Source organism: Varanus komodoensis, unplaced genomic scaffold (assembly GCF_004798865.1).
Source record: "Varanus komodoensis strain SLA01 unplaced genomic scaffold, ASM479886v1 scaffold3, whole genome shotgun sequence".
Taxonomy (NCBI): Eukaryota; Metazoa; Chordata; class Lepidosauria; order Squamata; family Varanidae; genus Varanus; species Varanus komodoensis.
Genome location: NW_025335761.1, coordinates 18,176,423 through 18,199,598, shown reverse-complemented (window position 1 = coordinate 18,199,598; position 23,176 = coordinate 18,176,423). Strand labels below are relative to the sequence as shown.

General features: G+C 38.2%; 1 protein-coding gene across 5 annotated transcripts; it reads right to left on the bottom strand.

Annotated features, from left to right (window-relative positions):
* Window positions 1-772: 772 nt before the first annotated feature.
* DNAL1 (dynein axonemal light chain 1) lies at window positions 773-20,298 on the bottom strand. 5 transcript variants are annotated; one of them, XM_044436173.1, is made up of 9 exons: window positions 19,706-20,298; window positions 18,788-18,867; window positions 16,253-16,291; window positions 13,850-13,959; window positions 11,932-11,987; window positions 10,993-11,048; window positions 10,160-10,286; window positions 8,511-8,657; window positions 773-7,243 (listed from the first exon to the last, which is right to left on the bottom strand). In XM_044436173.1, the coding sequence occupies exons 2-9, from the start codon at window positions 18,788-18,790 to the stop codon at window positions 7,197-7,199; spliced, it is 585 nt and encodes a 194-aa protein (XP_044292108.1). In that variant the 5' UTR covers window positions 18,791-18,867; window positions 19,706-20,298; the 3' UTR covers window positions 773-7,196. The 5 variants fall into 5 exon arrangements, with proteins under 5 accessions (XP_044292108.1, XP_044292107.1, XP_044292112.1 ...); XM_044436172.1 differs by having other exon boundaries at window positions 19,723-20,298; XM_044436177.1 differs by having other exon boundaries at window positions 8,511-8,654; window positions 19,723-20,298.
* Between the last annotated feature and the right edge of the window lie 2,878 nt (window positions 20,299-23,176).

The window sequence follows — 23,176 nt, the reverse complement described above, 5'->3', positions numbered from 1 at the left end:
ACTCACCTGAGTCAAGCAAAGTAGCCTTGATGTTTGCATAGCTCAGCTTGCAACCAAATTATTTCTCTTAGTGAAATGGAAGAGCAACTCTGCTTAATTTAAAACAAAACATTCCTCAAGTATGCTAAATTCTGCTAAAATATAACATGAATAGCTACTTCAGCTGTGAGCTGTACCAGAAGTCCTTAAAACAGCTGATAAGTAATAGAACAGGTGCTTCTCTATTGAATTATGATGAACATACTGTAAATCAGAGTAGAACCTATTACTAGGATTAATCTTAACATTTCATAGCTTGATTTGTTCTATGTAATTTTATCTTGCCTCTTGATCTGGCAGCTGTTTGAACAAGTTCCACTAAAGGAAAATAGCCAATATTGAATGCTAAAATAGAATGCTAAAAAGGAAAATAGCCAATATTGAATGCTAAAAAGGAACAGCAAGGGTTTGATTCAGAAAAGATTTAAGTGGAATGCTGCTCGTACAATGGGATGGCCAGCCTGTCCAGAGGTCTCTCTCAAGAGTGGACATACCCTCTAGAACAGTGCAGAATAGGCTATGATCTAACCATGAAAACCTCACAGAAGTGCGATAGCTAATTTTGTAGAAGTTTTGCTTTCTCACTGGCCCAGGACTTGTCTGGGTCCAACCACCTGTGCTTATTGGCTGCAGGGACACTCTGGATTGAATTCCTTGTTACATACATTTATTCTGTCCACTTCCTCCCTAACTTTAGGCTTACTACTAAACATTCACTAGTACACAACAACAATTTTCTTTGTATAAAACATTTATTACTATTTTGAACAGGTTTCACAAAGCAACAGATCTAAATAACATCACATAAAGTTTGACATGTGATAATACTACAAAATCATACACTTATTAAAAATAAAAAATCACCAGTAGGATTTAGCTTGTTTTAATCTTCTAAAGTGGAGACAAAGTAGTCCACAAATGAGAGCTGCCTACTTTAAATGTCATTTGACATCTTCATATAAATTATGTACAGTAGCAAGTTGCAGTTAGATATGCTGGAAAGCAACTGAACTCTCCATTTGTTTTCAATATATTTCAAATTTAGTAAACTTTACTAAGATTAACATAAACCACCTTAGTTCCCATGGGGGCAGCAGGATTTAAGATGTCTTGAAGGCTTTCACATGGGTGTTCTTTTCATCCATGATCAAGAGAATAGGCTAAATAATCTCAAGGGATATGGAAAAACTACATAGCTCCATGTTAGAGCAATGAAGAAGCCCTTTCAGTTGCTTGTGCCACCATTTTTCTCTGTCCAACAACACAGCAGCTGCTGTTTGCTTGCTTTCTACCAACATCCAGTGCATAATTTTAAAGTGCAAATCGCGTTTTTCAACATTTTTGTCACTTGGCTTTCTGATTAGTTCCACAATAGTACATGCAATCAATTCAGCAAGGCAAAACATGGCAGCTCTTTTTTGATCTCATGTTTTATGCAAAGTTTTCATCAAGTGACCTCATTTGGCCAAGAGTCCTATAATCTAATACCCTTGGGATGATTTGACAAAGATATCAAATCCACCTGATCCTAGCTAGTGCCTAGTCAGAAGGGATTTTAAATTCCTAATTCTACCTGTTAGATACGAATGTCACTACCCTCTGCTGAGGGATGTACTGCTAATGCTGCTCAGACATCCACAAAACTGCACAATGTATTCAGGGTGCTCATCAGAGAAAGCTATTCCAGCTATCAAAGGTTGCTTGTGCAACCTCAGCAAAACTCAGAGAGTGCTTTGTGATTTCTGAACATGGACACTATGGCCAGGGGGCAGGGGGATACAATGCACCATTAATTTAACAAGTATAGGTTAACTGTCAGTTCTTTAACCTAGCATTAAGCCATAGTGTTTGGATTCAGGCACCATGACACAACCTTCATTTGGAGGCCGCAACTGCAAAACGGTGGTGGCATCAACCAGGGGGAAACTTTGGTTAACTCACAAAATGGGGACACATGCCATGTTGCCTGTATGTTCATTCATCTATCTTCCACTCAATATTCTGGGAAATAACTGCAGATCACATACTGTGGAAACATGACATGCTGTTGAACAGCATCCCATACAGCCTGTGTTGCAGCAGAACTCATCACTAATGCAATGGAAAACTAGCTGTTCCTAAAGCAATTGGAAACAAGCCAGAACACACATTTCTAGAATGGAGTGGGTCAGCAGAGCTCAGAGAAGGAAGTTCTGCTGACTTGTCTTGCTCCAGAAACAGCAAACTCATTTCCTGGGTTGCACTTTGAAAAAGCTTTAGCAGTGAGTTCTGCAGGCATGAATGACCCAGTGGAGGCTCAAGTGGTAGCACTCAATAATGCCCATGAGGATCAAATCTTTTCTTGAAATGTGTGCACAGCCCTAAGGAAGCCAGGAAACATATGGGAAAGCTTGTGCTGGTTATGTAACAAAAATAATAGAACATTTTTTTCTCTACCTGTTCTATACATGTTCCTGACAGCTTCCCTTTACAGAGAAAGTTGTACAGCCTTTGACATAAGGCTGGAAAACTTCAGAAAGACAGAATACAGAGGTGGTTGACTAGCTGTCTTTTCCCTGTGGTACAAATCTTTATATGAGGATCATTAAACCTGCTCACTTTCCTCTCCATCCTCATCATACCAACACACAAGAAATTTCAATACCTAATGAAAAGCAACCAGTTGTGCACATTTATTAGATGGCTTAGGAAAAAAGTATTTCCACAATGGTAGCTTTTACTTGTACTTATTTGCATCACTACGTATTGTGATTTTCATTGTGTACAGCATTCTGAAGGAGTATTTCATATACTAATTTTGACACCCTCCACTTATAAAATGCCTGCACCTTTTTAAACTGTTCCTTAGCTTAGAGAATCATCTTTACCTTACCTGCCTCTCTTTCTTCATTGTCACATTCTTAATTTTTTATTGCTGAATTTGCACCATTGCAAATACACATCTATTCGTCAGATGTCTTGCTAACTTCTGACATTCTTCTTTTAGCAGTAATGAATCCTGGCAAAATCCTTTTAATTCTCTATTACCTCTTCTAATATATGGCACTAAATGAATGGAGATTTGTAAATTTTAAAACAAAAGCATTTGTGCCCACAATTCTGGAAGGAAGAATGTGGAATGTGGAAAAGCATTTTGATTAGTACTGAGAAAAAACTGATATAAGATGCAATGGATCTTGTGATTTATATGCACCAATTTAAGCTATTATTCCATGATAACATGTTTACTAGATATAACAAAATAAACACAAATGTTGCAAATATCTTAATATAATCAACCAATTTCTCATCTAACAGAACTGGCCAAAAACTTCTGTAACTTTGACAGTGTTGCAAGCCAGAAAAAATTCCTTGAAGTTATATAAAATAATGTGGACTACTTTGGATTTCTATTTTTCCCCTTTCTTCAACCCCCTTGCTTTTCATTAAATCTGTTATGATAAAATAGATGGTAGAAGGACAAAAATAACAGACCAGATGCAGACAGCTGGACAGTATGGACATCAAGATAGTTACAGAGGGATAGCCATTTTGTTAAGTTGTAGATAATGTAAGATTTGGGGTAGGATTAGGGGGAAGTAAGACAAGCAAATATAAGGAGCAAATGGATCTGCTTTTTAATTAGCAATTGGTTTTTTTTAAGTGTTGATGATAAATTTGCTTAAAGCAACACATTCTTAAACTCCTAAGAACAGCTGCTGTTTCTTGTAGATTAGCTGTCCAGCACCTTATTGTTGGTTTGCCTCAACCCACAGTTGTTCATAGAAAAGTTTCTTATAGCATTTAGACAGAAGTTAAAGCAAACATTGTTTTCGGAACAATCTTGTCTCCACTAGGGCAGTACTATTACAGTCCCTATTGGCTTGAGCAAGAGCATATGATTCAGAAACAGTAAAGCACTATCCAAGTATTACCCCTTATCCAAAATGTGCTGCATCTCACTTTTTGAGTATATTTATGCACAAGTGGCAATGCATGCAAGCAGTAACTCTGAACCTCCAGAGTGACAGAACTCAGTTGAAAGGATCACTTGCCACAAGATTTCATATTGGCTACTTAGAATACCACATCCCCAGCAAAGCTAGAATCACATCAGCCAGAGTGCATCAAACAGTATTTAAACTGTGAAAATAAATTCACAGAAGTTACTAGTCCATACATTTTACTAACCTTAGTCATTTGTGGCATGTGGTAAATTGAAAGGAAAATAAGGAGCTGATTAGCTTTTCATTGACAAAAGTTTTCATACCTGATTGCTTTCAAGATAACCTATGAAACCAAAAATAGCAAAGCAAAAATTGGAAGTTGTCTTATACACCCAACTTATGACAAACACAAGAAAAACAGTCCAATATATTAACCTCAGATATATGAGAGTCATTTTATACACTAGTATATATGGGTAATTGTTACTTGTCACCAGCAACCTGGCATTTACCTTTTACAGGTCTGCCAGACCCCTTGCCATTTCTGAACCTCAAGAGGGTACCAACTATGCTCACAGCAAGGTATTATGCAGAAATAGCCTCCATTAGCCCATCTAATTCTCCTGCCTCCTCAACTGCAGAAGCAAAATTTTCATTCAAACATGAACAAGGAGAAGCAGCAGGCAAATGAGCTATTGCAGCACATGGGCAGGAAAGACCATTTCCATGTCATGCTTTATTGTTTCCAAGCAATTAAAGAAAAAAGTACCAGGTCACCCATTCACAGAAGACTAAATAGTTCATTGACTACTAACAATGAAATTCTGCTCGTGTTTCTTAGAAATAAGTTCCATTTTACTGAATGGGACTGCATCCCTTGTAAGTGTGCTTAGGACTGCAACCAAAATTGGTACATAGACAAAAGGTTACAATAAGTAACGCTTGGGAAAATTATGCCACACATTAAGCCTGATCTGTGAATATAGGGGGGTTCTTTTAGATAACTTAAATGCTTATATTTACATAAATAATTAGCATAAAATACAAATATATGCTATAGAAGTAAAAATGTAAGTTTCTTGGAAAATCATATCAGTGGCACATCTATATTGCAATTGTAGGGGCAATAACTTATTCCTAATATTTATTTTTACATTTCAAATATCACAACAGAATATCACAATAGTAAAAAGACAAATTCCATCACAGCACTAGTAAATTCTAGATAGAGAACCTGAAAGGGGATTGCTCATTGCAGGAACGAATCCAAATCTAGAGGTTCTCACCTTAAAAGAATGATGAATTGCAGGTATCCTATTTGCTTAATTACAGTAGAATAAGCAAAAACTAATATCTAATTAAAAACAGATTTGGGGGAGTGTGGTAGAGTACCATACAGTAATCAGATGCTATACAGCTACCATATTTTAAAGCAGCATCCAAGTTTGCCTCCACAGAAGCAAAAAGGGTAAAACTGAGACTGTTGAATGTTGGGCACATTATGAAAAGGCAGAACTCCCTGAAGAAGACAATCATGCTAGGGAAAGTAGAAGACAGAAGAAAAGGAAGACCAATATGGGCTGGACTGACTCCAGAGAAATTACAGACTTGCATTTGGAAGCACTGAGCAGGTCTGTCATGGATAGGGCATTTTGGAGAGCTTTCACTCATAGGGTTACCATAAGTTGGAGATGATTTGATGTACATAACAATGGTACCCAAAGGCTAAAGTACACATGTCAAGGGATTACATAAAAAATAACTATGTAAAACAAAATACACTGGCAGTGCAATGCACCACATGCCTGCTCACAGCTAAGTTCCACTGTGTTCAGTGGTACTTAACTGCTAAATAAATGTTCATAGAACTGCATCCTTATGGGGCACTGCTGGCTGGAGCAAGCTGGAAGCTGCAGAACCTTTTCTTTCTAAATATGCACAGGATTGTGTCTTTAACCATTTTGTTTTTAATGCTTCTGTATCAAATGTTAACAATGAAACTGATTGTCAGAGCCAAAATCATCAAGTAGAAAAAACTAACTGCTGCAAGCCATAACAGATTAATTGGCATTGTCAGCAAACAGCAACACCTGATTTCAATCTTTTCCATCTTCTAGAAATGACTTAAAAGGTCCAATAGTATAAATAAAAGACCTAATGAGACAGGGGATAGGGAAAAAGAATTTAGGCTTTTTCTATTTCATCTAAAAATAAACTGCATGATTCTCACTCCCTTTCCCTTCTTTCTTTCCTGTACTTTCTTCAGCTGTCATTTACCAGCAATTGAACCCTGGAACTTGAGTATTTTCTAAAAGCTGCATGTTTTAGGCCTCTTTAGACAGCTGCTGACCCTCCTTAAATTACTCAAATTCCAGAGTGATGAAGGGCTTTGCCCTTCAATAATATTCACATCCATAGCACAAATTGTTCAGTTTGAGAATCTTTTGTTCCTTAAGCCAAAGCATGTAAAGGAAAACTCAACTAGCACAGCAAATCAAATGGATGTTTAGAAGTGTTTCATCTTCAACAAATATATTACATTTACTCTTTCATTTTACACTGTATATAAAAATAGTAAGTGGGTCCCAAAATTTTAAAGTTTAAGGTTCCAGTGAAGCTTAATATAGTAAGTTCTGGACCTTCAGTTTAGCAACATTTTTGTTTTAGATCCATGCTGTAGACTTCATTTCTTAACAGACAAAACCAACATTGTTATCAGTGACTACATGGCTATAATTAGCATAGCAGATGGGAAGAAAAAGATGAGACTGTGACAAACATTTAAGCATATCATGTTTCAAGTCCTCTTTTTATGAAGGAAATGCTTAAAGAAGCACATGGTATACAGATTCTTAATAAAAATTGTTGTTCCTCTGTCCTTCATTTTTAAATGGTAAAAAAAATCTGCAAACAAGTGCTTTAAGCAAGTGTGGTCATAACTAGGAATATAGAACAGTAAGATTGTTTAAAAGTCAGTATGCACTTATAAAATTCACATGTTAAATTAAACAGTAACTTTCCACAGTAAAAATGAAAACAAAAAGGAATACAGTTGCTTCACATGATTGGCACCCCCAGTTTTGGTAAATAACTCTTTGGGAAAGAAAGAACACAGAGATGAGTCAGTTAAAAATGTTGCCCAAGATTTTCTTCAAAGATGTATTTATAAAAAAGCTTCATGTACTGTATAGTGCTGGAGATAATTTAATGGAAAAAGAAGAAAAGGCCATGCTAGTTTTCTCCTTCTTCACCTTCTTCCTGCTTAATAACTGGAATACCTAAAAATTAAAGGGAAGAAAGATGCAGGTTTTTTTAGCAAGAAAAATAGTACAAATACTAGAGCTCACAACTCTAAAACTCACTGTGGATTTATCAAAATGCCTGTGAGTAAATGGATTGACTAACGTACAGCAGCACAAATGAGTAGGACAAGGTAGAAAAATGCAGGAAAGACATAATTTGAGTCTAATAAGAAAGTCTAAAACATGTCATCAGTGTCTAACGATGATTCCAGCATGCTAAATTAACCTCTTCCCTTTTCCAGTGTTGACTGCAAACCACTCCAGCAGCCCTGAAGAAGTTTCATCCCAATGCTCTACAGACAATAAATAGGAAGAACAAGGTCTAATATTTTATGCTGAGGCTACCCAGAATTTATGGACCATGGCCTGATTCCAGTATTTTAATTTCAAATGCAAATATCAGATCCGAACAAAGGAATGCACACAAGAGCCAATGTGGTGTAGAGGTTAGAATATTGGACTGGGATTCCTGTTCTAGTCCTCACTCAGCCTTTGGAACTGTCACTGACTCTCAGCCTAAACTACTCCAAAGGTCTGTTTTGAGGATAAAATAGAGATGAAAATGCCCAAGAATGTCTGCTTGGGCCTTGGAGGAACACAGAGATTTAAGTATGCCAAATAAATAAACATGTACAAATATACATATGCATAGATACAGAGAATATAATTGTTCATGGTAGTGTCTTAATTTCTGGCTTCTAATAAAGACTGACAATGGATAAATTGGGTTGCACAGCAAAGTTCATATTATAACTTTGGCATAGTGCTGGAGATGAAGCATGGTAATTAAGAGTACTGGACTGGCACTCAGGAGATCTGGGTTCTGGTCCCCAATCAGACATGAACTTATTCTCAGCTTACCCTAGTACACTGCGTTTTTATTGTTGTGAGGATAAGATAGAATGCGGGGGGTGGGGGGGAGTATGTAAGCTGCCTTGAGGTCTTTGCAAGAAGAAGAAGAAGGTGGAAATATAAATGCAATGTGACAGTAATAGTAATTCAGGATTAATTGACAAAAATAAATATAAGGAAAAAAGTCTAGCTGAAGATAAGCACAATAGGAGCCTTGATATAGTGAATTACTGGAATGAGAAGAATTCTACCTTATATGATGAAAGCATGATGCTAATGGGTGGCTTTCAAATGAAGCTAATAAATAAAAAATAAAATACATTCACTTCTTATGGGAAAGTGATGTTAATACTTTGCCTGCTTCATTGGCTAAATGCTACCCAGCTCTCACCATCAAGTTTCTTCAGTTTGGGTACTCGCTTGGTTGCTTCCTCTACCCAGGCACTCTGCGAATCAGCGGAGTATTTCTCTTCCAAGGGATTACCTACAAACACCAGGTCCTCCAACAGTGGCAAGTCTGCCAGCCTCACAAACTCTGCTGTAGCCACAAAGAAAAGCAGTCAGAAATGAAGCTGTATGTTATGAAGGACAGGAAAATCCTCAGAGATGTATGAAGCTTCCTCTTCAAGATCAGAAGATTTTAAATGAAACTTCTTTATGCAATATTGCACTAGCATTAGCATGGAAAACACAAGGTGGATACTTAAAGCAGATATACCACCATGTTCCAGCAATTCAGATGTCTGCATCTTCTAAACGGTTGTTGTTGTTATTGGTACTACTATTACTACATTACATTACTCTTCTATACTGCTTGTGGCCGAAGCTCTCTGGGCAGTTCACAACATTTAAGAAACCCATTAAGATTTCAAGAAAGCCCAACCCTGCTTAACTTCCAAGATTAAACAGGATCAGTCACTTCAAGCTATATGGAAGCTATGTTAAGAATGTCTTGCTCAGACGGGTATTGAAACAACTGTTATGCAATGAAGACTTACTGCTAATATTAAGAGTGTTGTTGGTGGGGAGTAAGTCTGCCCAGAAAAAAACTGTCAACCAATTTTGGACAGGATTGCAGTCCCAGTAGAAGATCAAGTCTGCAGTCTGGGAATGCTGCTTAGATCCAGCTTTGTCAGTGGGCACCCAAGTTGCATTTATGGAATAAAATAATTTTCACTGGCTGACGCAGCAGTTGCAACCCATTTTGTTGCAGACAGCTTGGCACATTTTTAAATTCTGTTATTCTTGTTTACACTACTGCAATATGCAATATGCATTATGTGGGGCTCCCTCTGGAGATTGTTGAAAAACTTCAGTTAATCTAAAATACAGCTTGGTTACCAACTGGGAACAATTGCTTCTTGCCTGTTTGATAGATTGTTATAAGCTGCCCAGAGAGTTTTGCTTGTGTGGCATTACAGAAATGAAATGAATAGATAAATGCAAATAACCACCACAACCACCAGGAACATACACTGCTAATGCGTAAACAATTTTTTACAGATTCTGATTCATTTCTAAGTACAAGTCTAAGTTTAGGACTTGCATTTAAAGCTCAGTGTAGCCTGGAGCCTGGACTGCCTTTTCTCACACAAGCCTACCTATATATTCAGGCCATATTTGAAGGCTCTTTTCCAACTGTGCCCACTTTTGGAGTCAGAAAGGCAACTATCAACTACTTTTTGAGTGGGGCCCCATCTCTGGGAAGATTACCCTTATACTTTTCAGCACCTGGCAAAGTCTCTTTAAAAATATTCCTGACCTTTCAAAAGCTTGGTTAAATTTTGGTTTACTCTTTTGCTCTGATATTCTGCCATTGCTATTCTGCTGTGGTTTTTAAAAATTAATATATGGGTTTATTTGTTATCATTTTACGACATTTGTTAGCCACCCTGGAAGTTGAAAGACAAGTATATGTAGCTCAAAATACATACATATGTACTTATATTTCAGAAAGGAATTTCTTCAGGAACTAATTCACTGGCATGAACTCATATATTACCAAGATGTTTCAGAAGGCAAACAATCACTCTGGCTTACCCCAGTCTTTCACCAGATTATTGGACATGTAGAGAATCTTCAGCTTCTTCATCACATGGAGCCCTTTCAATTTCTCAATCAGGTTGTATGAGATCCACAGCTCCTCTAAAGTATCTCCAACTGCTTCCTGAAAGGCAGTAATGTACTGTTTACCTTCCTATTCTCAAGTTGTTGGATTTCTAAAGAGATTGCTGAAAAAAACAAAAGTATTCATCTGAAGTCCTTCATTCCTGCTAGCAGGCTGCAAGTTGAGACATGACTAACAGAGAAGGATGATACAATAATCAAGATTCTTAGCCCAGAACACACAACACAGCAATCCAAAATGGGGTTGGAGTAAAGGAGTAAAGTGGTGAATCCTCTGCCAAAGCTCTGTTGGCCTGTGTCGTTGAGACTCAGAGCGGGGGTGGGGGGGCTGTATCCTAACCTTTCAGCCTGATCTTGAGCATTCCTATGTCTGATAAAAGCAATATGAAGGACATTCGCTACTCTCATTTACCTCTGCTGTTAGTTTTACCTTGGTTTTATAACTGTGGCTCCTTTAACTGTTTTCAATTTTATGTTATATGCTTGCATTTATTGGCCAAATTTTCATTGGGCAATATAGAACTATGAAATGTAGTTTATAAATAAATAAATAAATAAATAAATAAATAAGTGCACAGTTGCATGGGGTTTTCATGATTGGTAAACAATGTGGCAGTTGCTATAAGCACAGATAATTTTCCTGCAGTTATATTTCAATCATTGTGAACCAGAAGCTACTAAGTCAGGATATGAAGCTCATTAGTTAGCAATAGCATAAGCAAACAACCATCTGTGTCATTACATACCAGACCATTCAGATTCTTTATGTTGTTTCTCCCCAATGACAAAATCCGAAGGTTTTCTGCAACAGAAATGAAACTTTTTTCTATAGTATTGGTCATATATGTAATGTGAACGCTTGATGCAAATGCAACACACAGCACCCAGGACTGTTTTATACTGATCCAATTCTATCCAAAGGAAAAGGATGCAGGCAAGGTAAGGATGGAAACAGATGGTTCCTCCCAGAGCAGATGCTGTTCAAAAGTGTCCTGACCATATGTGCAGCCAATCATCTCCCTGTTCTAGCCTTGCAACAAGCCAAGTATCATCACACCCCTTTCCTACTTATGCCCAATAAGAGAAATCTGCAACAGTGAGTGGCTATATAGCTGGAGCCCATAAACGATTAGCTTCCCTTATGGTTAGATCCACTATGTGGAATATTTCTCAAAGCAGCCACCTAGTAACTAATCTTAGTTCCCTGCAAGAAGTAAAGTGAATGAGATGACAGAATACCTTGGAAGCAATTCATTTTATATACAGAGTGGGATCCAGCACTAAGATGTTATTGCTTATTTAGATTTCAACTCTTGGTTTTCAGATTTTTTTCTGTTTCAGCCGTATTTAATGAGAAAGGTTAACATTAAGCACCTCATTTTAAGATAACATAAATTGCTAAAAACAGGATCAGTCAGTCAACATAAAGTTTGGGTGTATTCAAATGCTACTTTGAAAAATAGGATTTCTCTGACATCCTGATACATGACATCTCCTGGTACAATTTTTAGCTTCTAACACACAGCAAAAGGTTAGCAATGCAAAATAGAATTGGTATTTGCACACAAATCTGAGACCTGATCCTGATGTCACAGCTCACAGGAGGAGTGTCATAACAGTCATAGCAAAGTTATACATAAAGAAGCAGCTAGAAAATACGTACTGATCATTCACATATCACTTACTTAGTCCATTCAGGTTGGCAATTTTTTCAATGCAGTTTGTAGATAAGGACAACTTTCTTCAAACAGAAAAAAACAACAACAACAGAGAACGAGATGTTAATTGCAATATGAAACTTATTGAAGCAGTGTTTCTTTACAATTAACATTTGCTCTGAATACTTCACCTCTCTCTTTCCTACCTTTATGTATATGCCAGTTCATACAATCGCTAACGGATGCTTCATACCTGGTGATATGGATTTGCACCAAGCTTCCAATGTTTTTCACAAAAGGTCTAACCACGAGCTATAATTCTGGAGCAGTGCATTTATTTCACTATATATGTTTATAGTGTCTTCAGCATCTTAGCCAGGCTGAGAGTCATTTGCCTTACCTAAGAAGTGAGCAGGGATAATGACGGGAGGTGGCTATGGGAAAAGATATCTGGAATCAGGAAGTTTGGACAAGACTTGGGGATTGCCATTGGCTGAATAGCTTCTTAATTCACTCTGTATTGGTTGGACTAAATCAGGGAAAAAAGTGTTCTACCAGGACTCATGTTCTGCATATAGAATAGCACACCCATTGAACAGTTTCCTGTACTAGAACTAGGAAGCAGGAGTAGTTTTCCTTACTGAACTACTAGTAAAATTCTTGGACACCAGGGAAATAGTTTAAGGGGGAAGAGTAGAACTTATTTTCTTTCTTTTTAATGACAATTATACAGAGAAGTTACATTTTCTGGCAATTTTTTCTTCTGTGCTGTTACGTATGAAAAATTTGACTACCACTCTGTAACAACAGACCTGCTGATGAGTTAGCAGTCTTTGCCAACACTCAGTATATGGGTCAGCCGGCAGTTTTCCATTTGTGCCCCACACTGAACACACATCAGGAAAATACTCTCAGGCTTCCTGTTTGAGGGATGTTATCTAAGCTCCTTTTAACAGCTTAGCAGAGGGAGGGAGGGAGGGAAAGAACTTAAGAAAACTGCTGTATTTGAATCCTGAACATAGTATGTTCACAATTCCATGAATACCATCCCCAGAGACTATAAACATTAAAACAACTGAGACCAATATAAAATGGAAGAATCTAGTATCAAGTCCAAAGATCATGCAAAGCTTTAGAATCTTAATTATGGTTTAGTGTGAGGGTAGGGAAATCTGTCTGTCAATGGATATACTTTTTCAGAGGGTATATTTTGGAGGCTACATGCCAGCAATCTGGTTGTTCTCCTTTTAAGTGGGCAACCATTATTACCTGTTCTGGAAGCAAATTCCATGGTTTAACTATGTGCTATGTGAAAGAGGTGTGACATTTGCCAGAGGTTTGATCTGATTGCCTGATAAGTACTTGTGAAATTAGACCAAGGGGTGCAGAGGAAACTTGTCCTTAGTTTTGTGTGATCCCTACACTGACAAAACATCATTTGTGATTGGCCAACATGTGAGAATCAGAAACCATACTTTGAAGTGGATTTGTATAAAGAGTAATGCAAATGATCATTTCTGCCAGCTATGTCTTGCCGTGATGTCTGACACAAATATTCACAACTACCCCTTTGTTCCTAGAGACCAAGCACTCAATATACAGAGTAGGGTGATAAGCAATGGAAAATGAAAGCAGACAAGTATTCATAATCCTATACATTTGAAAGCTGAAACCATGACTTGCATTTTAAATAATGACCAACTAGGATTTGCTATGATGTCTGAATTAAGCCTACAGTATGTAAACATGAGATTATGTACCTGAAAAGACAGCACTTATGAAAAAGCTAAGTGGTGAAGCAAAGAGATATGAAGCTCTGCTTAGATGTACTGGAGAGAAAGAGGGAAGACATTTTAATAAACTGTAAGTAAGAAAAATAAGCAACACAGAACACATAAATAACGTAAGATGGAATTCCCTCTTTCTTTTAACATGCAGAACCTACTCGCAGTTAACAAGAGTGGAAAGAGATGCATCCATTTTCTCTATAGCAGGAATCTGGGCATAGAGCTTTACTTCCTTGGCCTCAGATGGTTTCTGGCCATTTTTTTCTTCCTAAGAAAAGAGGGGGAAAGCCATTCTTTTTAATTAATAGTTATGAATATTCACTGTATTTGATTCAAGAGATCTATGAATTAATCCTTCTAACACGTATTTGCTAACAATGCTGTAGAATAAGTTGTACAAGCTGCAGCTAATGCTGCCTGGACACTGTATATACCAGCATATAAGACAACCCTTGAAACTGGAAATAGCAAGGCAAAAATCAGGGGGTAGTCTTATATACCAGGAAGCAAATTTTTCATCATATTATAGTCATTGTTTTAAAAATGATAGATAAAAACAAGCTTGTAAATTGAATTGTCTGTATTCCAGAAGATTGCTGGTTGTGCAACCTATGTCCTGTGAGCATCTGTAGACTTCCTCTTGGTTTGGCTCACTTTACTAAGTGAGACCAAGACTGGGCTAAGCAGTCCAGGAAGTCCAAGACTTGAGAGGAAGTCCACAAATGCTATTGGGATGGATTCTGTGGAACTTCATCACAATGCTAATATAAACCATGGCCTAATGTTAAATGTAAGTGCAGCACAATAATTAACAGTTACACTATAGTGCATCTAGCCTTTCTCAGTTGTAGTTATAACATCTGTTATTACTTCTACATGCTAAAAATCATATAATTTGTTACACTGGTTGTTTGCAATGAATAAATGGTACATTGTCCCAATAAGCAAAATTTTCAAAGGAGAAGAGATCATATACCCCAACAATGCAGCTTGTAAATAAGCTACATAGTGCGGGTCGCTCACTGAACAACCCAGGGTGTGCCTAATGAATGAACAGGCTCACTGTGGGTTGCATCCCAGGGGACTTAGTAGCAGAAGCTGCTTTGTCTCCATTCCCCGCTGTGACTGCAAGTCCATTTGCATTTGCTGCAGCTTTTTTTCAGATATTTTTTATGATCTCCTCTGCAATGCTTAAGTGCACAGTGTATGTGTGTGTGGGTATTAAATGCATAATTGAATGTTTGCAAATATTATCATAAATGTGTGTGAGAAAGTAGATTTCCAGAGTAGCACAGCTCCCATAACCAGCCCAACCAATTATGTTCAGATGACATGGCAACCCATTCTAGCTAATTACAACAAGTTGCCACAGCATGCAAACCCTGTCAGTGTAAAAAAACATATGTATTAATTAATTTAAAGGGAAAAAGAAATGATAGATGAAAACAAATATTCAATACTGCACATTTTCTTTGATTGTGTTAGCATATAACTGGGCATTTCTAGGCAGTTAATTGAAACAGAAATGGCAATTCCTGCAGAATTTCTGCAGGTTTATTTCTGCAGCCCAGGAACTGATTAGGGTTACATGTGAGCTGGGTTTTTATGTAATGTAGTTGCTGCTGTCCTGTGTCTTTTTTTTCCCTGAAGAAAAGATTAACTCCCTGGCAATTAGACTGAAAAGTTAATCGTGTAACAAGGGCAAGACAGCTGGAAGAAGCTCTATGAAGCCCCTAGAAAGGAGGCTGAAGAAAACTTTTCCTGAATTGCATCAGCCTTTATGCTAGCCTTTCATCACACATTGCATCAACCAGAAGGTTCTAATTCTTGCTTGTTCAGGCCTTCTGCTTTTTTACCCTAAGTCTCTTATCTTTGCCTTGCTCTCCCTTCACCTCTCTCCTATCATTGTGCAAAAGCTTATCTCATACAGCTTCTTCTCCTTTACTGTGCTTTATGCTTAGATATGCATGGCCCTATTAATCAAACAGCATCTTTTCCCTTCTCCTATACCCACTTCTTTAACAAATGGATAGATAAACCTGTCTATCATCTCATTAACTTAGTCATCCACAACCTGGTGCCATCCAGAGATTTCAAACTACACATTTCATCTTTGTTGACCACTGGCCATGAAGGCTGATGAGAGTTATAGAGGGCACTAGATTGAAGAAAGCTGCATTTGGCTCTCTTCTGCCTCTTCCTGCTACTCATTATGACATTGTGATATCTATTGAAGCTGAAAGGCAATTCAAAAAATAACCTCCTCCTTTATCGTGCCTGAATAACAAAGGTTCTAAACCCTCAAGCAACGACTATGTAATATCTCTGCACAGAACACTGTTCAGCATATTGTTGATGGTATATAAATATGTACTATAACTAACAGTACATAGCAGGTCAAATGCAAAATGTCAGTAAAAGAAAAGAACAAATATTTTATTACACAGATTGATGTATGTGTGCCTTGTAAATACTGTTTCTACATCACTGCAAAGAAAAAATTCTTGGCCATAGCGAAGAAAATCCATGGGACAACAAAAACACAACTCTTTTCTACTTACCCATTTAGCTAGAGCTTCCTTAATAGTTGTTGCTTTTGCCTAATGAAAGAAATACATGAAAGAAATTTTAATAGAATAATATAGGCAGCCATCCTGTTAATTTTATGGCTTTAAAGCGATTCATCCATTATATTTAAACAATTAACATACTACAAATAGAATGTGTTTGTTGAAGGACAGGCCAGCTTAATTAATAATTTACCATGGTATAAAAGAAGTTAATATTCACAGTTGAGGCAAAAATGTTTTCTTGAAATAAATGTTAATTAAATTTAGGAATATGAGATATTCCTCATTATATAATAAATCATGGGGGGAAATGGAAGATCCAGGTTTACCAGAGTGATCCTATGGCCATCCAAACATCATCTAGAATAAAATGGATTCTAACACCAGAGGTCAGAGATAGGTTCTGACCATGGAGCTGGGGACCCATGCTTAGATTCCATTCCACCCTTCGTAGCTGGTGTGGAAAATGGAGGGTGGGCTGGTTGCCTCAGCGGAGAGGGGATATAACAGAGAGGAGGAGGAGACTGGGGCCATTAAGATACATTCTTCCCTTGCCCTTTGAAATGAAAAGCTGGAGGTATGGGGAGACAGAGATTGCCTCCACCATCACCTTTCCTTACTCGTCAGTAGATGCTCATAAGCTTCCAAGATCAGACTTAAAAGATTCTAGGCTTACATGGTCTTCCTTCCTCCATTTAATCCACACAACAGCCCTATGAGCTAGCTTAGGCTAAGTGTCAGTGACTTGTCCAAAGTCACTCAGCTAGCCTTACAGCTGAGCAGGGACTAGAACTCAGATCTCCCAAATTAAAATCCAGCCCTCCAAACACTACCTCACATTGTTTCTCCATTATTAATCAAGTGAAGTTCGCAGTTCAAATTGTTTGGCATAGAGCAAAACTGTTATGCAACCAAATCTCAGGATGTTAGAATGAAAAACAACCTAAAATGTGGCTTCTACCCCTTTGAAGATGAAAAACAGGCTTTTGCTCATTAAAAGTGGTTAAAATGTTTTCTAAAATGACTTATCGTTCCCCTATCAATATCAACAAAAAGCTATCTGGACAACATTGTATGTTCAACCACTACATCCCAATTGCATCTACTAGGCATTTTAAAAATACCAAATATTTCATGCCATGAATGAAATAAAAGTTATCATGTTTTGACCTTGAACAAAGCACCACTGTATTAACCCTCCCCCCCATTTCTCATAATCATCATGTACAAATACTACTGATCACCATAGCTATGTGTTTCAGGTCATCTTTATACATTTAAAATATGATGTTTCTTACATTTAAGTCCATCCACAATTTGGCATTGAGTACACACTAGTCTATTTTAGAATTAATCAAAATAAGAGTAATGATACGAATGCAATACTATCAACTGTATCATATGGGAGAAACATTGATTCAAATTCCTCAAAAGCCAAGAAGTTAATTGAATAATACAGAATTAAGGCTAATTTGCTTTATAGGGATTATCTGAATAATATAGGCTTGCATGTTGTTGTGGAACTGTAGGCACAAACCCTCCACTATGTTTTTAATTATGGGTTGTGGGAAAAACCCCACTATTGGTTGATGGATTGTGAACTTTGTGTTATTTTTGATAAACCAACCATAGTTAAACCAAACTCCAAGGTTTGCATTTAACAAGACCATCACCCATAAGAACCAAGCAAAAACAGCACCCACAAGCATCTGGCATGATGCAATAGCCCCTGTAGATAAATCAAGTCATTGTGGGCTGTTATGCCATGCAAACCAGGACATAATCTGTGCAAACTAGACCAATGTCATGGCTTTTGTGAAGGGTTATTATTTCTCCTTTCAACTTGAAAAGATAGAAATTATTTGCATTTACATCCAACTGTACTTACAGCTAAAATTGGCTACATCTCCATTCTTCCTAACAACATTCTGTGTGACATAGAAGGATGCATTTTCCTACCAAAAGACAGTGGTCCCACTATATAGATATAGATTGTAGCTGATCTTACACATCACTATGCCAACTCTCAAAGGTACTGAGGGCAGAATACAGAAAAGGGCTATAATACAATATTTACTACACAGCCTAAACAGACACTTTGCTGTACAGAGATTTAGTGACTATGGAAACAGCCTCACCCCATTGCACTGCTGCAATTCCCCAAATCCATCCATTAAAAGGGCTTAAGGGGCTTTGGAAGTACAAGAAGGAAAGAGCTCTAGGGCTTTGCCTTGCTATGAATGCAAGTGTAGGTGTTTTGCTGCCCTTATGTTAAAACCAAGGACAGATTCAGGCTGTTTATCATGCTAACTGCCTAGAAGAATACAAGGTTGAAGTGAGCGTTTTATAAAATAATAATTTTTAAAAATCTGTAGGACCCAAGCAGAAAATGAAAACATAAGCCGCAAAAGCAGCCTGTCCTTGAATTTATCACACTGGTGTCTATTAAAATTGTGAATGCAAATTTCAGTCAAGATTGCTAATGCAGATTCTATATTTATGTCATTCTTCTTTGTATTTATTTACCATTCTATAGAAGACAACTTCTGACACTAAGATGACTCTGGATGATGGATATTTTGCACCAACTATTCAACTCTCTCTTCCTGTAGGGGGAAAAATGTTAGGATTGCTTCAGATTTCAATCATCACAACTATGACAATCAAATCACATATTAGAGAAAAACATTCTGCATTGCCATGTCTCAGAGCTTCTTCAGTACTTCTTTTGTTTTTTAACTAGAACTCAGATATCCTCTGAGTCACAAAATACAGGTATTTGGAATTAAAGGATTTTGATCACAGAAACTGAAAAGTGCCTAGTTCTTCCACACAAAACCCATTCTTGTTTATCCCAAGCTTTTATAATTTCAACAGTACAATTCTGAAAAAGGAGGTTCATGCTTATTGCTATTATTAAATAACTGGGTGTCAGAAATCCTCTAGTAATCTATTGCAGGTCACCCAGTATATTCTTAAATAAGCTCAATACAGTTCTATTCTGATAGGGAAACATTTCATGTTTCTGAGGAAGCTGGCTCTGGCTGATAAGACTTCATGGTATGATATCTGAATTAGTCTTTAAGGTAATACTACATTACCTCAGTGTGCTTCCAGACAGGCGTCTCCTAGCACTACCAAAACAAAAGCTTGTCTTTCCTCCTTGTAGTATAATACCCCCGAAAAAGTAAAAAACAAACAAAAACAGAAGAGTCAGTGGAAAAATACAGGAAGGTTACAAATGTTAAGTCAGCATCTGAGCCCCAGTCAAATTCCTCAATTAAGGCAGGGCAGCTTTAAAACTCCCCTCTGGCAGCACCCTCAGTCATCCTTCAAACAATCCTCTACCGTACTCCAGCACCATCTCCATGTGAACGGTTAAGACTAACTTGCCTGAAGCCACAGGGCTGAAGAGAGATTTGAACTAGAGAATTTTCAACTCACACAAGAGAGATGCTCACCAGGCCACATTTGCACATCTAGGGAGTGAAGGAAAACAGACAGGAGATCTTTCTCGGACGACGACGCGACCACCACCACCCTTGGTTCAACCTGCACCAAACTGGAACAACGTCCTCCCTTGAACTTTTCAAAGCACTTGTCCTTCAAGCTCCCAACAATCCAGCAACTCTTCAGCGTCATGATACAGTTGCACCCAAGCCCCTTTTGTCCCCCGTCTCCCCAAAAGGGTCCTCCATTCACTCCAGCACCCCACCCCACCCCAAGACCTCTGTTCTCCAGGCCTGGCAGGTTCCTTCATCCCCCTCGAGCAGCTGCCTAACCTTGGTCCGACGAGTCGCAATTCCTTCTTCTCCCTTCCCTCCATTATACATCGATACAGCTTCTCCCCACCCTTCGGCCGGCCGGCCGGCCAGCCAGTTCTCCTTAGGGGTTCCCTGCCCAAACCACGACGGTCCCCTCCTGGCTCGTTCGCCTTTGCCCAGCCCAGTCCCCGCGCTCCTAATCCTTCAGGCCTCTCTCCCTTCCCCCTGCATCCTTCGAACGGACTCACCATTATTATGATTCTGGTTGCTACCGTCTGCTGCTCCGGTTGCTATGGCACGCTATGCCCGTGCGCATGCTCACCTGAAGGCGGGGAGGGAGACAGGGAAGAACAGGGCGGCAGAGCTAGAAGGTTGAAGTCAACAGCCGGATCATAGAGACTCACCTGAAAATAGATAGGCTTTTACTCCGGAAATCTCGTCCTGACCATAGAGAAAGAGGAGAAACAGGTCATAGTAATAGGCGCCTCCTGGTTTCCGGTATCCTTTGGGATGCAGCTCAATGCGGCCGCTTTGGCATGCTGTGTTTAGAGGGTGCGATGGTGGCGGCAATTGACCTTTTCAGAAAACCTTGCTATATTTTGTATAATGTATCTTTCACTGAAAACAGCCAAAGACAGAGGGTTATGACCTAAATTATTCTTAGAGGAGCCCGTTGAAATGTGCGAGACTGGATTAACAGTAACGTTGGATGCAAGAGAAGCATTGCATGTGGCCCGGACAAATAAGGGATAGAGACTTCCCCCTTATCATCTGTAAATTTTATTATTTTTTATGTTTTGCAGACTGGATTTTTGGTTAGTTTTGAAGTCTTGGCTGTATTTCAGTTATAATAGCGAAAGCAGTCTCAGGAGACCATGGAGTAGTCCAGCATTTTATTGTTGGGGGTAATAGGTTGTTGTTAACGTGTTGTCAGTCGTCTTATGGTGATCTTATGATTGAATACCCTTCAACTTAAGGCTGTGACTTCCTTTGTGGAATCGATCTGCCTCATATTTAGTCTTCCCTTTTCCTGCCTTCAACTTTCGCTAGCATTATTGACTTGGCAGCAGCATATTCACGCCTCTTTCCCAGACAGAAACAAGGATAGCCATATTTGTTCACATTTAGGTTTTCTAACCTGTGTGTTTGGAGTGCATTCAAATACCCATGCACATGCTTCCTGGACTAGAAATAAATTCCAGAGAGATGGTTGTTCCTTGCACAAGAACCTGAGTTTAACTAGTGTATTATGGCAAAAGTTTCTGGGGAGCTTTAAGTGTTATCCAATGACACAGAAAGTACAGTGATAATTAAACAGCCCCAGCCATTAACAGAACAGTCGATTGTGGAACCACTGAATTATAATTTATCAAGAGAGTTAATTCCATTATTCTGTGGCTTGAAGCAAGAGGGCTTACCGTGCTCCCAATCAGATGAAATGTCTTAATTAGTTTGCTAATGCTACCATGTCTGTGCTTTTTATTAAGAACTGTTTGCATTGGTCATTGTTAATAATGTGTTACTGTCTCTGTGCATTTAATTTCCCTTTGACTTCAGTGTTTACTCCCACTTCTAAAAGTGGGCTGGATACAGGTTCTGCCTTTCATGAGAAGAAAGGCTCTGCTTGTGAAAGTTTCTTCCACCTGATTTCCATCCTATGCAGCAGGTTGACTCTTTTATGTAGCATTTTCAGGGGACTGGAGAGGATTGCTGTTGAGCAGAAATGACAGGGAAGTCTACTTCCATTAGAGCAGTTAATCCAGCATAAATATGGAGTATATATCCCTGCAATTTAGAAAAAAAAATTCATGCATCTGAAGTGGACTCTAGTCTATAAAAACGTAGAGACTGTACTTAGTCTTTACAGTATCACAATTCTATTACTTTTTATAAATAATTTGTCCAAATATTATTATTCTCATATTGAAGTCTGGAAGTATGGTTTCAGGCCAACAGATAATATGTCTCTCATGCCAGGGTGTGGGTAGTTGGTATTTGAACAACCCTGTAATTAGATTAGAAAGTTAGATTAGAACAATTTTGTAATATAAGCCAGTACTAGTATAGTTACAGATTTATTTTGTACATAATGAGAAACCTTCATGAGTAAATTTCTGTTGGGCTTCTTGCTGCATCATTCACCATCATTTTTAATATTTAGGGCACAATGGGGGCATTCCATAGTTTCTTGTTATATGTGAAGCTGGTGAAGGTGAATTGTTAGGTTGTCACTCACCCACACCCTAAAATGACCCATGGTTTCTGGGAGGCTTGTCAACCACCCCAACAATTCACCCATAGTGGCTTCTCCTTATATATGAGTTGGACAATACACTGCACAGGTTTGGCAGGCTTTCTAACCAAGTGATGGACAACCTTGCTCCAAGTATTTGCATGCAGACACAGTGACACAGTTCACATATAATGCTACAATTCCTGGGTCATTGTCATCATGTCCAAAAACAGAAACTCTAGGCTTATGGGTTAAATGATCCAGAGGTAACTCCGCAATTGACCATCATTTCTTGTTGGGTTAACATTGAAAAATATCCTGAATTTTTGGGTTTATATGTTATGAAACAACTCAGAAACAAAACTCTTAGGTTGTTAATTGAAAGTGAAAATCATGATTATAGAGGAATTGCAGTGTGATGTGTAAACCAAATACGGACAGAGATGCGCAAAAACACCACAGTTTGGGTAGGGGGCATTCCACTCCAAGAAACTGACTCAGAATAAAGAAAACAGGATACAATTTACAAACAGTGGTAAGAGTGAGTGGATTAAGACCAGCATTTTATCAGGTTGTTCAGATCTGAATACTTGTATTAGCTTTCAGTCAGCTGGTGTAATTTGACAAAAGCAGAATATCTAAAAAAAAACCTTGCAACTAAAAAGATTTTTAAGAATAGGGTTCAGTTTTTCCAATGCAGGTAATACTCAGTGAAGAAGCAATGAGTAAAGATTGATTTGGTATTTTCAAATGACAGTTTAGGTAGTTTTTAATTCACAATTAAAACATGTACAATCTTCAAGGAGATTTATGTTGGAGGTGTCATGGCATAACATCTGGTACTAAAACAGGTGTTCTGCAAGAGGCTGAGGGGAGGGATTGGATATCAAAGTCCCCCTACCAAAGTTACACAGCCTG

Excerpts from the sequence above, each read along its gene's own strand:
- DNAL1 (XM_044436173.1), bottom strand. Across the intron at positions 11,988-13,849 it reads TCCACTCTTGTTAACTGCGA|AAAGTTGTCCTTATCTACAA; the intron begins GTAGGTTCTGCA and ends TTCTGTTTGAAG. Across the intron at positions 7,244-8,510 it reads CAAACTGAAGAAACTTGATG|GTATTCCAGTTATTAAGCAG; the intron begins GTGAGAGCTGGG and ends TTTAATTTTTAG.